This window comes from Podarcis muralis, chromosome 3 (genome assembly GCF_964188315.1).
Source record: "Podarcis muralis chromosome 3, rPodMur119.hap1.1, whole genome shotgun sequence".
NCBI lineage: Eukaryota > Metazoa > Chordata > Lepidosauria > Squamata > Lacertidae > Podarcis > Podarcis muralis.
The window spans coordinates 99,831,754-99,848,934 of NC_135657.1; the positions used below are offsets into that span (position 1 = coordinate 99,831,754).

General features: G+C 43.5%; 1 protein-coding gene across 3 annotated transcripts in view; it reads right to left on the reverse strand.

The window, feature by feature from the left end:
* Window positions 1-13,514, reverse strand: part of MFSD2B (MFSD2 lysolipid transporter B, sphingolipid) — a 30,378-nt gene extending 16,864 nt beyond the window's left edge. Inside the window, exons 1-4 of one of the 3 annotated variants that reach the window (XM_028722355.2) lie at window positions 13,005-13,514; window positions 9,603-9,728; window positions 7,285-7,409; window positions 754-877 (exon numbers count right to left, since the gene is read on the reverse strand). In XM_028722355.2, the coding sequence (XP_028578188.2) occupies window positions 754-877; window positions 7,285-7,409; window positions 9,603-9,728; window positions 13,005-13,085 (456 nt within the window). In that variant the 5' untranslated portion in view covers window positions 13,086-13,514. The remainder of the gene's footprint in view (window positions 1-753; window positions 878-7,284; window positions 7,410-9,602; window positions 9,729-13,004) is intronic. The other 2 variants (XM_028722354.2, XM_028722357.2) reach the window with 2 other exon arrangements.
* Window positions 13,515-17,181: the final 3,667 nt, after the last annotated feature.

Below are 17,181 nucleotides of genomic sequence, written 5' to 3' on the forward strand. Positions count from 1 at the left end.
AAGCCTGAATAGGTTCTATGGAGGCATTAAGGAAATGAGTACAATTGAGCACAAATATGGGTACAGAAAGTATAATAAGCTGTGAGGCATATTTGTACTGTGCGATGAATAACATTTCGCGAGGGTGGAGTGCACCTTCATCCTAAAAGAACAACAAAAAGTCACTCTAATGGAGGGCATTGTTGTTTGTTGACCTACTTCCAAACAGATTTATAGCAAGGCAACTGAGTAAATATCTCAGATGAATAAAGAAACACAAACTCATCTCTTACTTCTAAAAGCCCATTGTTACAGTATAAAGGCATGAGAATTTAACAGAATTTAACAGCTGTACTGAACCTCAGGCATATATGCTTATATGTTAACTAAGAAAGCCAAACAATCACTGGTGGCTCCCAGCAAATATTTCTTTGTCTTTGTGACATATTATTTCACGAATGTTGTCTCACTGATGCAATAGGATCTAGAGTACTGTTTGTATCTTTCCAAGATATGCAAAAAAGCCTTTGCGATGTGGTAGCAGATCTACATTAAAATATGATGTACAGCAGCTTTCATTAACTGGCCTGCTGAAATCCCTCTGTACTTTCTAAATTAATCAAGTTACACTGCAGAGGTGCAGTTCCTCACTTCCTAGCCTATATGACCAAATAGTTGTCTCGTTCTATATTAGAAATAATTGTGATCCGACGGATGCGATGTCCAGAAGCGTCTAATTGCAGAGGAAAAGGGTGTCAGTATTGATCAACTTACTGTACTCAATGCCTGGAAAAGGCAGAAGAAAGCCATATACCATACATCTTTTGCTTCTATAACGCTTGGGCAGTACCACAGGAAGAAGTAGGACACAATAAGGAAAGGTGTAGTACCCAGTAACCTGGAATAAAAACAATATGGTGAATGCCAAACATATCTATGAACCATTTTGATTGTTAAAAAGCAAAACTAAAAAGGGGATAAAATCTGTCCGGTTCAAATTCAATACTGTATTGTCTGCACCATCTCACTTGTCTAATTTTTTTAATATTCTCTATGGGCACGGTTATTATTATTTCTTTACATATATTTTACACAGCATCTAACAAATTTAGTGGCTTAATAAACAATATGATTATTTTTACTACTACTACCTCACTCTGCTTAAGACACAGGAAGGGCTCACTATTGCTCTATTATCTATTAATGTAGATGAACAGCCGTATAAGAGACGAAAGCCTCTCTATCACTGTCACCTAAATACGGTCCCTCTTTAGTCATCCCTGTGTTTTACGATGCTGGAAGCGATTCAGCTGTCATTTATTTAAATGGCAATGACTCCGAGGAAACACAGACCAGCCCTTCAATAGTAAACATGGTTCTAAAGGCAACGGGTAAAGTGACACTCAGGGCTGATAAGCTGCATGTCATTCAAGGCTTGTGTAAAGCTGGGAGACAGAATCTAGTATATTCTAGCTTTGTTATGTGCAAGTGATGGGCAGATGCAATTAATTCCGCAGAGTGTGACCTCTAACTACAGCAGAATTCTCCAGTGTACTTGTAAAGCAGCCGCTACACAATGTAATTAGATGACCACCGACACTATTAACAAAACCCTGAAACGAACAGACAACACAGATTAATCCTTTCAGAAGAGTGCTATCTGCACAGTATTTTCTTATACATTACATGAATGGGACTGGGTATGTCAGCTGATGATTTGCAGCAGGGGATTGGCGAGGGGGAGGAAAGAGGTGGAATGCACTAATTCAGTATAATAGCTCTTCCATTCTGTTGTAAGGGATACAAAGGCATTGTTAGAGGCTGGCATGATGGACTGCAAGGAAAGCAGCCATGATGTGGAGCAGGGCACTGAGGTTAGGTCAGGGTGGATCATTAATTCACCACAACTAAGTGTGACAATAGGGACGCGGGTGGCGCTGTGGGTAAAAGCCTCAGCGCCTAGGGCTTGCCGATCGAAAGGTCGGCGGTTCGAATCCCCGCGGCGGGGTGCGCTCCCGTTGTTCGGTCCCAGCGCCTGCCAACCTAGCAGTTCGAAAGCACCCCCGGGTGCAAGTAGATAAATAGGGACCGCTTACTGGCGGGAAGGTAAACGGCGTTTCCGTGTGCGGCTCTGGCTCGCCAGAGCAGCGATGTCACGCTGGCCACGTGACCCGGAAGTGTCTCCAGACAGCGCTGGCCCTCGGCCTCTTGAGTGAGATGGGCGCACAACCCTAGAGTCTGTCAAGACTGGCCCGTACGGGCAGGGGTACCTTTACCTTTTTAAGTGTGACAACACAGCATTACTGTATCCCATTCTAGATTTGCTAGCCCAGCAATTCAGAGGGAAGGCCATGTATTTTACAGAAATACATAATTTCCACAGTTCAAGCCATGCTCACGGCAGCTTACATCATGAAAAAATACATAACTACAACGTGACAAAAGTAGCCATCAATAGTAAATACAAAAATACAAAATACAAAACCAAACTGAACAATTTCCACATAAATCACAGCAAAAGATACCAAAAAAAGCAGCAACAAGAGCAACAACTCCCTCCCCAAGAACACCTCAGCTGCCTCAGGCCCTGCCCTTCCAGGTCAGGTGTAAAAAGGCCAGAACTTTGTGGGATGCTCAATTCTCATTTCCAGTAGAAGAGCCAGTCTGCCCAGGTTAAATACCTTAAGACAAGGGCCAGCATCAAGGATCAGCATGAGTGGCATCTGCTGAGGGCTCACAGTCATGCCGTACTCATTTTACACGGCATTGACTGAACTTCCTTGCTTTGGTCACATTTCTTGTGCTATTTTTGCAGAGCTTTTTTTTCCAGCTGGAACTCAGTTCCAGCACCTCTCAGGTGGGCGCATAGAAAAATACCACTAGCTATTTGGATGCAAGTTATATTTAGGAATAAGATGCAACATTTATCTGGTGATTTAAAACAAACAACACATAAAACAAATAATCCAATATAAGATTATGCAACAACAACAACAACCTACCAATACCAAATCAACACTGATCATGCAAACAGCAGTACTAAATTAAAGTTGCAGTCCTAAACAGGAGTAAGTCCCATTGAACTCAATGGGGCTTGTCTATGAGTAAACAGATATAGGTCTTTATCGGTTCAAACCGGTCTGAACCGGTTCCAACTGGTCTGAACCGGTTCCAACCAGCTTGGACCGGTTCCAACGGGTCTAGTCCGGCTGAAACTGGCTTCAACCAGTTTAAACCGGTCTGGACTGGTTGAAACCGGCTTCAACCGGTTCCAACCAGTCTGGGCAAGTTCCACCTGGTCTAGAAAGATTACAACCAGCATGGACGGATCTAGACTGGTTGTAATCAACGGATCTAGACTGGATGAAACCAGCTTCAACCGGTTCCAACCGGTCTAGAACGGTTCCAACCAGCTTGGACCAGTTCCAACCGGTCTAGACTGGCTGAAACCGGCTTCAACTGGTTCAAACCGGTCTGGAACACTTCCAACTGGTCTGAACCGGTTCCAACCAGCTTGGACCCATTCCAACGGGTCTAGTCCGGCTGAAACTGGCTTCAACCAGTTTAAACCGGTCTGGACTGGTTGAAACCGGCTTTAACCGGTTCCAACCGGTCTGGGCAAATTCCACCTGGTCTAGTAAGATTACAACCAGCATGGACCAGTTCCAACAGATCTATACTGGATGAAACCAGCTTCAACCAGTTCCAACCGGTCTAGACCGGTTCCAACCAGCTTGGACCAATTCCAACCGGTCTAGACTGGCTGAAACCGGCTTCAACCGGTTCAAACCGGTTCCAACAGGTCTAGACCGGTTCAAATCGGCTTCAACCGGTTCAAACCGGTCTGGACTGGTTCCAACCGGTTTAGACCAGTTCAAACCAGCTTCAACCGGTTCCAACCGGTCTGGACCGGCTGAAACCAGCTTCAAACAGGCTTTAACAGGTTCAAACCAGTTAAGACCGGTTCCAACCAGTCTTGACCTGTTCCAACCAGCTTGGACCAGTTCAAACTGGCTTCATCCGGCTCAAACCGGTCTGGGCAAGTTCCACCTGGTCTAGGAAGGTCACAACCAGCTTGGACCGGTTCCAAACTGGTCTAGACTGGCTGAAACCAGCTTCAACTGGTTCTAATCGGTTTGGACCCGTTCCAACCGGTCTAGACCGGTTCAAACCAGCTTCAACTGGTTCAAACCGGTCTCAACCGGTTCTAACCGGTCTAGACCGGTTCAAACCGGTCTGAACCGGTTCAAACCGGTGTAGACTGGTTCCAACCAGCTTGGACCGGTTCCAACTGGTCTAGTCCAGCTAAAACTGGCTTGGACCGGTTCCTACCAGTCTGTACCAGATCCAACCGGCTTGGACCGGTTCAAACCGGCTTCAACAGGTTCCAACCTTCTTGGACACGTTCAAACCGGCCTCAACCCGTTCCGACTGGTTTGCACCAGATTTAACCGGTCTAGACCGGTTCCAACCAGCTTGTACCAGTTCTAACCGGTCTAGACTGGCTGAAACAGGCTTCAACTGGTTCCAACCGGTCTGAACCGGTTCAAACTGGCTTCAACCGGTTCCGACTGGTTTGCGCCAGATTTAACCGGTCTAGACTGGTTCCAACCAGCTTGGACCGGTTCCAACCAGCCTAGACTGGCTGAAACCGGCTTCAACCAGTTCCAACCAGTCTGGACCGGTTCCAAAGAGCTTGGACAGATTCACACCAGCTTGTACAGGTTCCAACCAGTCTGAACCGGTTCCAACCAGTCTAGACCGGTTCTAACCAGCTTGGACCGGTTCCAACCAGTCTAGTCCGGCTCAAACTGGCTTCAACCAGTTTAAACCTGTCTGGACTGGTTCCAACCGGTCTGGACAGGTTCCAACCGGTCTAGACCAGTTCCAACCAGCTTCAACCAGTTCAAACCGGTCTGAACCAGTTCCAACTGGTCTAGACCAGTTCCAATCAGTCTGGACCGGTTCCAACCAGTCTAGTCCGGCTGAAACTGGCTTCAATCAGTTTAAACCAGTCTGGACCGGTTCCAACCGGTCTGGACCGGTTTCAACCGGCTTCAACCGATTCAAACCGGTTCCAACTGGTCTAGACTGGTTCCACGAAGCTTGGCCCGGTTCAAACAGGCTTTAACATGTTCAAACCGGTTAAGACCGATTCCAACCAGTCTAGACCTGGTCCAACCAGCTTGGACCGGTTCCAACCGGACTATATCGGTTCCAACCTGCTTCAACCGGTCCAGACTGGTTTGGACCAGATTCAACCGATCCCAACCGGTCTGAACCGGTTCCAACCAGTCTAGACCGGCTCCAAACAGCTTGGACCGGTTCAAACCAGCTTGGACAGGTTCCAACCAGTCTGAACCGGTCTGAACCAGTTCCAACCAGTCTAGACCGGTTCTAACCAGCTTGGACTGGTTCCATCCGATTTAGTCCGGCTGAAACCGGCTTCAACCAGTTTAAACCTGTCTGGACCCGTTCCACCCAGCTTGGACCGGTTCCAACCAGTCTAGTCCAGCTGAAACTGGCTTCAACTGGTTGAAACCGGTTCAAACCGGGGTGGACAGGTTCCAACTAGCTTGGACTGGTTCAAACTGGTCTGAACCGGTTCCAACCGGTCTAGAGAGGTTCCAACCAGCTTGGACCAGTTCCAACCGGTCTAGACCAGATTCAACGGGTCTAGACCCGTTCCAACCAGCTTGGGCCGGTTCCAACCGGTCTAGACTGGCTGAAACCGGCCTGGACCGGTTCAAACCAGTCTGGACCAGTTCCAACCAGCTTGGAGCGGTTCAAACCAACTTCAACCGGTTCCAACCGGTTTGGACCAGATTCAACCAGTCTAGACCGCTTCCAGAAAGACATCTACTTCTGCTTCATTGACTATGCAAAAGCCTTTGACTGTGTCGACCACAGCAAACTATGGCAAATTCTTAAAGAAATGGGAGTGCCTGATCACCTCATCTGTCTCCTGAGAAATCTCTATGTGGGACAAGAAGCTACAGTTAGAACTGGATATGGAACAACTGATTGGTTCAAAATTGGGAAAGGAGTACGACAAGGCTGTATATTGTCTCCTCGCTTATTTAACTTATATGCAGAATTCATCATGCGAAAGGCTGGGCTGGATGAATTCCAAGCCGGAATTAAGATTTCCAGAAGAAATATCAACAACCTCAGATATGCAGGTGACACAACCTTGATGGCAGAAAGTGAGGAGGAATTAAAGAACCTTTTCATGAGGGTGAAAGAGGAGAGCGCAAAATATGGTCTGAAGCTCAACATCAAAAAAACGAAGATCATGGCCACTGGGCCCATCACCTCCTGTCAAATAGAAGGGGAAGAAATGGAGGCAGTGAGAGATTTTACTTTCTTGGGCTCCATGATCACTGCAGATGGTGACAGCAGTCACAAAATTAAAAGACGCCTGCTTCTTGGGAGAAAAGCAATGACAACTCTAGACAGCATCTTAAAAAGCAGAGACATCACCTTGCCAACAGAGGTCCGTATAGTTAAAGCCATGGTTTTAATACAATTTAATATAATATTTAATACAATCCAGCACTAGAAAAGCTTCCTACAAATGTGAAGGTAGTTTACCAGGAAAAGAAGAAATTCCCCCCTTATCCCATTCCAAACCTTGAGTAAGCTAGAAGAGTATCAATGTTGCAGCATCTGTTTCCTGTCAGGGCCTCATATATTTAACATGCTCTTGGCTCTGGTGAATTTGTCTAAGCAGAGATAAACTACTGGACACATCTATTTTGGCAAGCCATCACCCTTACCCACAAAGGGTCTCTTGGCCATATATGCTTTGCTCTATGCAAGGCAAATGTGGAGGTTTTTGAGTTTAATCTACAAGTCCATTTTCTAACTTATTCTCAGTCTGAAATGTAGAAAGAAAACATTTTTTATTTTTTCCTTCCCTTTCCATTGGCCACAACTGGATAGTTTTGTTTTAAGCTAGCACCTCTTTCTGTCTGCGCAAGCTTGTTTAAAAAAGAACGTGGAACTAATACAGTTTCCCCAGGGGCAAAAAGAGATGTGCAAGAGTTAGTTTGTTCTGCAAGAGGCTCATAAGAATGAGCATAGCCAGCGTAAAAGGTAGACAAATGCCAAACTTCAGCAAGGATGGCAAGTACCTGGCCACCAATTGCTGCTATGCAGTGTACTTTTCCTTTTGCAAATGTGGAAAATGGATAGGTTTTACAATAACATGTTCATAAAAATCAACCGTCTTAGGGATCGGGCATGCATGTAGAATACAAAGGAAAATATGTTATTATAAGCAATCAGCAAAAATCAGCTTACCAAGGCATAAGTAGGCCAATTTTGGTCCGTTTGCTTTTACTAATAAGATAGCCAGCAACAGGGTCTGCTGCTGCCCCCCATGTTTTGCCAATAAAAAGCACCAAAGAAGTATGAAATGGAGTAATCTGAAAAACAAAAAAGGACACCTACCTTAAGAAAGGCGTAACCATTACAAGAATCAGAGAGCACAAAATAACTCTCCAAAAATGTACTTCAATGCATTATATAAAATGAGGGAAGAATTCTATCACTGTATTTTGTTGCTAGAGGTTTCATTTGTGCTACTGCTAGTTGGTTTTACTGTATATTTTGGCATCATTCTAGTTGTATGGAAGCTTGATTATATTTTAAGAAAAGTGAGATAGAAGATTAAATAAACATGGACACAACACCACATGCTGGTTGCTACTGAAGGCATCAAATAGATGACTCTCCATCATCAGTGAGGAATAGCAAGCTAGCACTACAGTATGCTGATAATGAACAAAATAGCACAGTGATCCATAAACTGTGCTTCATGGACAGCTTTCAGGTGGTCTGTGAAATGGCACCCAAAATAAAGAGGTTAATTTAGGCCTTTCCAGAACAAACAATGACAAATACTTTTAAGCATTACTAGCTAGTGACTGGGCAGTGATAGAGTCATAAATGTTCTGTCACTGAAATTCTGTCAGGCAAGAAGTTACAACTCAAAGTTCTTCTCCACCCCCAATGTACAGCTTCACTTCAAAGAAATTGTGTCACAACCCAGAAGACTTTCAGGAAGTTTTCTACATAATGTATGCAATTACGGTGGTCTTCAAAGGATAGTCTAATCTATTATAATAGCACTGTTAAGAATTACTACTACACATCATTTGAGGACTGATGCAAACATTTTCACAGCAGTGCAAGAGGTGTTCCTATAAGGCTGAATTCTGACTGCATCTGCATCATACCTCGGGTTACGAACGCTGCGGGTTGCACGTTTTTGGTTTGTGGACCACACCGAACCTGGAAGTACCAGAACGGGTTACTTCTGGGTTTTGGTGCTCGCACATGCACAGAAGCGCCAAATTGCATCATGCGCGTGCGCAGATGCGGTGCTGCGGGTTGCGAAGGCTGCAGGTTGTGAACGTGCCTCCCGCATGGATCATGTTCGTAACCCGAGGTATGACTGTATATGCAGTAATCATGTGGCTCATGCAACTGGGAAAAAAACCAGGAATAGACGGCAGTTTACATGTCAATCACTCATTTGACCGTTTAATCACAAATTTGTCCAAAGGTCTGAAATGGCATTGGGGGGTAGAATCAAGCTCTCCTGTGGAGACAGCCGCAACTTCAAATGATTTGAACTTTACATTTTAAACTTTACATCTTAAATGAACCTTCACCACGTGGCTGTTAGGTGAGCAGTGGTCCATAGAAAGGGTTAAACAAAAACCCACAAAACTGCACACAGGTACGTGAATTATCCAATTCCATATACAAGCTGCGAGACATATTTGTGCAACTGCACTCAGGAGACATGGCTTGGGGGATCCATGCCAGCTGAGCATGCTGAACCAACCCAAAGTCCTAAACAGATTACCGGAGGTTTGGTTTGGGCTGAAGAGAAATGGCATCCTGCGACTATTCAGGGGGTCGAAGAGAGGGAGACAGGCTGGTTCACCATCACTTTGCTACCTAAATGATTTTGGGGGAGGAAGTGGGGATTTGGCTCCCCCTCTAACAATCAGTATATTGTGGGATGCGAGGCAAATATTCTTCATGCTCCTTTCCTCCCGTTCAACAATTCTTTGGTGGCTCCCACTCATTAGTAAGTCTTTTTACTCCTAACGAGTTCAGCAAGTGCTTCCACAAATCTTCCTAACTGGAGATGTGTAAGAGCAAAGAGAGATGTTTACAAGCTCAATTATCTCAATATTATTAATTTTTATTTTATTTTATTTTTAATACCACCCTATACTCGCAGTTATCAGGGTGGTTCACAAGATAAAATCACTATATAAAAACACAAAGTACATAATAAAAATTAAAACCACCATCACAACAATCCAATAATCCCCCGCAACACATTTTAAAAGGGTATCGGATGTCAATCAGCCAAAGGTCTGGTTAAAGAGGAACATTTTTACCGGGTGCAAAAAATGTACAATGAAGGCACCAGCCTAACCTCCCTAGGGAGAACATTCTGCAAATGGGGAGTCACTGCCGAAAAGGCCTCTACTTGTGTTGCCATCCTCCAGACCTCTCGTGAATACCAAGTTGACACACATGACACCGGCAAGGATGACATTCTCTAACTTGTACCTGGAGCTTACAAAACTACTTACCATTGCTATATCTAAGAGAAAGATTTGCAGAAAGAAAGAGGTGGCACTGCTAGCAGCCTGGTTTGGAGCACCTCCAATGCCATAGCACAATTTGCTGCACACCGAAAGCTTGTCTTCATTGCTGAGCTGAAAAGGCGAAAAGACAGGCCAAGATCAAGTACAGAAAGAGTGGCGATCAAATTTCAAAAAGTTATGAATAGATTCCAACCGCTTGCTTGCTCTCTCTCTCTCAACAGAATGTATCTGCTCACCTAAAAAATAATTGACAGAGAAACTATAGGTCTGAATCACTTTTAATCAGGAGCCTACAAATATGGTTGCCATGGCGATCAACTGTGCACTGCAGCTCCTAGCCATAAGAAGGAATTTGTCTGCCCTTTTTTGTTTGTAAAGAAAATGTTTAAAATAAATTTGCCAGACCAGACTCTCCTACTGTCACTAATCTCGCCACACCCGTTTCTGTGCCACCCCTTGCTGAACAGAAGCAGCACTGTTTTCAAACAGGGTTTTAAAAAAAATAATAATGAAAATAGTGGCAATTGCAAACCCTAATGCATATATTTAGTTTGTGTCTTTTTGAAACATTGTTAACAAGGAACTATACATAGACGGGGTTATTTTGAGCTACTGATTTCAAAATCTGCCAGTCCCATGTTGTTGCTGTTTCATTATCAGAAAGGACCAGGATTGAACCAGCAGGAGTTTGAAAAGAATGAAAAAGAACTACAAAACATGGGACTCAGAGATAAAGCTACAGGCTGGCCTAATCAATGAGAAATGAGCACTGGAAATTTTGACAAACTCTCTGAAATTATCTTGTGAGCATTAGTCGGTTTCATGCTTTCCAGCCTTCTAAAATCCAACCATTTCCCATTCTCTTTGCATGTACAGTACTTGTTGGAATCCACAGAATTTCCAGTGTTCCATTCCTTCCTCGTCTTTATTTATCTATTTCATTGTTCTAAGGAACAAAGTGGCTTATTGATGGATTAACTAAGTGGTTCTCAAACTTTTTTCTCTGGGCCACCCTTTTAGAATAAAAATTTGCTTGCAGTTTTTTTTATTGATAAGAAATAAATTGGGAAGCAACTAGGAATGTCCTCAGTATCACATGATGCTCTTGATGCATTCAGTAATACTGCATTGCACACAACACTCCTAGAATTGTCCTATTTCTATTGAATTGTCCTAAATAAATATTGAAGCACACCTGCTGTATCCAGCTCCTTCCGTCTCTGAACAGTGAAAACAGGAGGGAGTAATAGGCAACAGGACACAGTGGGAAGGACCATTGGTGGTGTGGAGAAAACATACTGTACTAGCCAAGAGGAATGTTGTCGGGGGAGGAGAAATAATTGTATCTGAGTTAGTTTTACTGTTGTACCTTGGATTTCAAATGCCTTGGCTCCCGAACAAATCGGCTCCCGCACGATCAAAACCCAGAAGTGAGTGTTCTGGTTTTCGAAGGATTTTCGGAAGCTGAATGTCCGGCACGGCTTCCGTGGCTTCCAATTGGCTGCTGAATGTTTCTGCAGCCAATTGGAAGCCGTGACTTGGTTTTCGAACAGTTCCGGAAGTCAAATGGACTCCCAGAACGCATTCTGTTCAAGAACCAAGGTACAACTGTACAGTGGTGCCTCGCAAGACGAAATTAATCCGTTCCACGAGTCTCTTCATCTTGCGGTTTTTTCGTCTTGCGAAGCACGGCTATTAGCGGCTTAGCGGCTATTAACGGCTTAGCGGCTATTAACGGCTTAGCGGCTTTAAGAAAAAGGAAACAAACTCGCAAGAACTCGCAAGACATTTCGTCTTGCGAAGCAAGCCCATAGGGAAATTCGTCTTGCGGAACGACTCAAAAAACGGAAAACTCTTTCGTCTTGCGCGTTTTTCGTCTTGCGAGGCATTCGTCTTGCGAGGTACCACTGTAATTTGCTTTAAGGATTATTTTGAATTAAAAGGTGGGGTAAAGTTAATAAGTAAACAAATAATTTTTTTTTTTGCAAGAAAACAATTGAATACAATATCTTTTGAAAAAATTGTACATTTTGCAAGGAGTGATGCTTTTTATATTAAGTTGTTTGCTCAATATTCGCTTCATTTGGAAGTAACCAGAGCATATTTTAGGCTGCAGTCTGATGCACATTTATCTGTCCCAATAAACTCAGTGAGGCTTATTCTGAGTACTGTAAAATGTACAGGATCGCATTGTAAGGAACGTGCAGGTTTTGTACTGCAAGACTTTTTCTTCACATTCTCTCACCTACTCATTGAATGAAAGCAAGACATTTAAAAGCCACTCGCTCTCCTTGCCCCACATTCTTCTTCTTCTTTTTCTTTTTCTTCACCTTTACTTTTCTCTAAGTTTGCAGGGGTTTGGATTATGGGTGTGTGATGGTTTATCACAGAAGAATGGGCAATTCTGTAGATGCATATTGTTTGTATTGCAATGTTAAACCAAAAAATCAAATAAGGTTTACAATTTTAAAACAGGCACCTATCTATAATATTTTGCAATTAATTTAATTTACAGAATGCAGTATTTTAAATTCAACTGGAGTTTCACGCCGTGTGATCTTTTTGTTTTGTTCATTCTTATTCTTAAAACTTCTCTCTATACTCAGAAAAACCTTACGCAGCCTTCACAATAGGTTAGCTACCACTTCATAAATCAGTTGGTTCACATTGATGGTAAAAAAGGCTTCCCCACTCCTGCTCTTTCCTTACACGTTTTGAGTGAGAAGAAAAACTATATTATTATTATTATATTATTATTATTACCCTTTATCCATAAATGTCAGAGTAGTTCAGAGCATTTTGAATACCGATCAAGAAAGTCAATAACCTCCGCTGGCTTAATTTAACCTTGAAGTTGTGATCTTCAGAATGACATGTGAAGCTATGTTTTTGTGAAGAAAGAGATGTGGGAAATTTTATTATTATTATTATTATTAACCTTCATCCGTAAATGTCAGAGCGGTTCAGAGCATTTTGAATACCCAGCAAGAAAGTCAATTACTTCTTCTGGCTTAATTTAAGCTTGAGGTCGTGATCTTCAGAATGACACATGAAGCTACATTTTTCTGAAGAAAGAGATGCGGGGAATTACTATTACTGTATTATTATTATTATTATTATTATTATTATTATTATTATTAGGCCCGCCTTTCTCCCTGACGGGACTCCAGGCGGCTTACGGGTTAAACAAAAACAAGTCTTGCCCCCGGGTTAAATTAAGTAAAAGCACTTGATGGTGAGACTTCGCGGTGTTCCCTGCCTCGACGTGGTGTTTTTTTCCCCGAGGGACGGACGAAAGCGCAGGCAGCAATCCCCTCGGGGCGTCCCGGCCAGGCGAGGGAGCCGGGACGCCGCTCCGTGTGGAAGAAGGGAATTTTCTGGACCCACCTGTTCGTCGCCAGCTCCCTCCAGCCTCGGCTCGGGCAGCAGCGCGCCGCTGATTCTCGCGCCGGCCGTCGCGCCGGCCATCGCGGCGGCGGCAACGGCAGCCCTTCGACAGCGGAGCCCCGCGGGCGCTGGTTCGCCCAGGGGCGGGGCCGCCCGCCCGGCGCTCTAGCCTCCCTTCGCCCGGGCGGGCAGGGAGAGAAGCGGCCCACCGGGCGGCCCCTCGCCGCTCAGCATCGACCCAGAAGAACCGCCGCCGCCGGCGGCCCTGGCCAAGTTGGCTTCTCCGCGGCCCATGAGGCGCGCGTCCCTTTCCCGCCCCCTCCAGTTCAGTTCCTCAGAGCCCACCCGGTGCTCAAAAAAAAAAGCCTCTGTGTAACTCAGTCTGCAACCCCTAAGTGCTCCCTGCCTCCGTGAACCGCCCTGAGACTTTCCGGGGTATAGGGAGGTATATAAGTTCAATAAATAAATATGAAATCGAATGCTGTGGGGCTCGCTTCCGCGCCCAACGTCCGAATGGAGTTTAGACGCCTCTGCGTGTTTTCTACACGGATGAACTGCCTCACCTCGGTTCCTCTGGTGTGGACTTGGGTCACATCCGTTGGATTCCTTTATTTTCTTGTATATAATTTTATTAAGTTTTCTGTTTTACAGTTTAAAATACCGTACTCATTTGACATCCTTAAAATATCAATGGTTTCCCTTCTTCTCTTTCCATGGTTCATTTTAACATATCATAAATCCCAGCGTGTTTTACAAAAACTATGCCATCATTGCATCCATCAAAACTTGTTTACACTGTTGAATTTATCTTAATGCTGCCAGCATTTTCAGCTGCCAACACAATTATTTCCCACATATTCAATAAACGTTTTCCAATCTTCTTTAAAAGCGTTTTCTTTGTGTTCTCTTATTCTGTATGTTAAGTCTGCAAGTTGTGTCTATTGTCAACTTAAATTGTCATTCTTCAGTTGGGACCTCGCTTGCTTTCCACCCGTTGGCTTCTTTTAAACCTTTTCTCTCTCAAACAATTCTGAACTACAAGGGCCCACATTTATACTGACGTGTATAAAACCCCTGAGCTTTGTGTTTACAACAGAAACTTAAGGAGCCTGAGCATGGCGTTCAAACAGAATTGCTGGCAAAAGATGCGTAGAGGCCAATCTTTCTGGGCTAAACTGGGTATTTACACCTCCTATCCTCCAAGGCATCTCCTATCCTCCAAGACAAGGCATCTTCCAGGGTTACGTCTCTCCTCTCATTTTGTCCTCACAAGCCTGCAAAGTAGGCTAGTCTGAAAGGACAAAGTCTTCAGATCATCCAATAAGCTTCATGGCTGAGGTCAGAGGGTTTTGGACATGGGCCTGTGCTGTTTCGCTCCAGCAATCTCATAAACGCTATATACCAGGGATGCCAAGTTTTTGCATTGGAAAAGATTCAGCCCATTATTTATAGCGCTGTGCTGTTAAGTTACCGTCAGAAACCCCTGAACCTCCCCAGCAGCACCTATCAGATTTTACCACGGCAAAAAAGACTGATACTGATGGACTGGAAGAATAAAAATGGGGTTTCCTTGTACGACTGAACTGAAGATTTACACAAACTCCCAACATATGAACGACTTGCATATAAATGCAGACTTGCCATGGACAAATTCAACAACATTTGGAATCCATTCTTACAAATACTGTATTAAGTTAAGATCTTGTTAAGTACAGTAACAATTGTAAAGTATAGAGTTTGGGGTGTCCCCCCCTTTACTTTCCCTTCTACACGGGTGCTCTTTCTTTCTCTCTCTTTTATTTACACCTCACCATGTTTAGTGCACATATAATTATGTACTTTTAACTTTCAATAAAGATGTCTGATAATTTTTTATTTTGTTTAAAGACATATCAAATTTTAAGCCATGTGTGAATTACAAGGATAAAATATAGCCAAAGACAATTCAGGCTTGAAACAGTGCTTTTAATAGTATTCATTCCACCACCCTCTCAAAAAACAACCACCCAACAACTTTTATAAATACAAATAGTTCTACAAATAGCCCCCTATTAATATTGTGCCTCATCTTTCCAGTTCGGTACTGTGCTGGAAATATGTTTCAAAGTAAAATCTTCGTATTGTGCTTAAAATCATAACAAATGAAGAGTTTAAACTGCATCCAGTCCAAAAATTGCAGCTGCGACCTAAGCACACACCAGCTCCTTTTGAGAAGAAGCTTGCTTTGGTGATGGCATGCATAGTGATTGCACTGTGTATCCTGCGTCTGTAGAATCCCATTTTCCAGTCTTCAACTCTCTGGATGCCACAGTTCTCTGGCTGCAAGCCTCTAACACACTTACCTGGGAGCAAGTCCCGCTGAACTCATTGAACGTACTTTGGAAACAACATGTATGAGAGAGCACTGCACATTGCTATTTCTATGATGATCTGAACAAATGGGTCTGTAAACAGGTTTGGGCTAACCATGGTTGACACAGCTAACCACAGTTGCCTCCAAAATTGAAAGGTGGTAGGAGAGTAATGCCTGCAGGATTGTGCTTGCCTGCTTTTCAGCTCAGCAAGTTAAAGCAATCCTTATGTCTCCTACCACTTTTTAAGAACTGTAACAGGAAGGTTATTGCCTATGCTAAGTCATTTCCCAGCAATTTTAAGAAATGCACTAATTAATTTGCTTTATCATCTAAAATTGAACGCCCAGCTTCTTGAAACAACACTGCTCATCTCTTATTACCAGGCCATTTTGACTTTGCTGCATATTATGATATTAAGGCACTAAGTTCAAACAAGTATTATTATACTGGAACACTATGAAACAGATACTGTACGTGTGATTTTCAACATACTGTATATAAAGTTGATGTTGTTACCGGATTGGGTGTCCTACAGTTCAACGCATAGCTACGTAAAGGTATGCATATTAATTAACGTCGACAATTTGGTATCAATACATAACTTTTTTCAGGGGAAAATACCATCTGGTTCTTTTAATACTTCAAAAAAGCAAATCCTTCTCGCATGAAGAAAAAACAATAATAGCAGGCACTTGCTTTCTTAGGATCTACGGTAAACAAAACACAACAATCAGTTGCTTTGAGAAATATATACAGCATTCCGTCTAGCAAAGAACAGAGAACACTATCCAGATTTTCTAATCACTAAAGCAATTAGTAGATTGGATAATTCTATATATTGTTCCATGCTTCACTAACAAAATATGCTGTTTCTACGAACAGTACAAGTGCATCATAGTAAACATACAAGAAGATTGAATATATAACTTTGAGCATATGTATTTGTGTGTGTGTATACACACAAACACACATACTATATATCAGGAGGGCCCATGAACACACTTGCAAACATCCTGGGCATCACACACTCTGCAACTTATACTATTGGCTACAATAGAATACTTCTTTCAAGCCTAATTTAAATGGGAGAGGGTAAGGGGAGAAGAACTGAAGGGCTCCATGGGTACTTGTGTACCCACCGCACTGGCAAATATAAATGTGTACACACACATGCCAGCATATATTTTTTTTAGTGGTTTCGTGCAAATTTGGGTGAGCTTTTGTAATGAAAAACAAATGTCTTTGTGTGCATAAGGGCTGATTAACACAAGACGAAATATTCCACATGGAAGAAGTGTGTAAGTCTTGTGCGAGGTTCCATCAGGTATAATGAGCAGACATGTCTATTTCACTGAGAGAGCATACAGATTGGAAGTCCCCGTTAACGCACTCCAGCAAAACACATTTCCATTTTTATACAAAGAAGGTAACTGAGAAACTGTCAGAAATGCAGTTTCTCCTATTAGTTCTTTGATTTTCTTTCAAAAGGAGAGGGAAGCTCCGCTGAATTTGGGTCGTCCGCTACGGCGAAGCGGAGACCCACTTTGGAGAACCACAGGCGGCAGAAGCCTGTGGGCTCGAGACCCGGCGGGCGCCAGAAAGCACCCCCCAAAGCGTTGAAGGGACCCCGTAAGGGGCTCCGGACCGTGGAGGGGGCAGCGGCGCTGTGGGTCGTTTCGCGGTCAGCGGAGTGAAGCCGCGTTGCTGTTGCCTTTCAGCGCTGACCTTTCTTCCTGAGACCTCCAAAATTGAGCTGCAACCCGTGAGTAATTTGGACTTTACAATTCGGGATTTTACAAATTTTAAGGCTCTTAAGGTCGCTT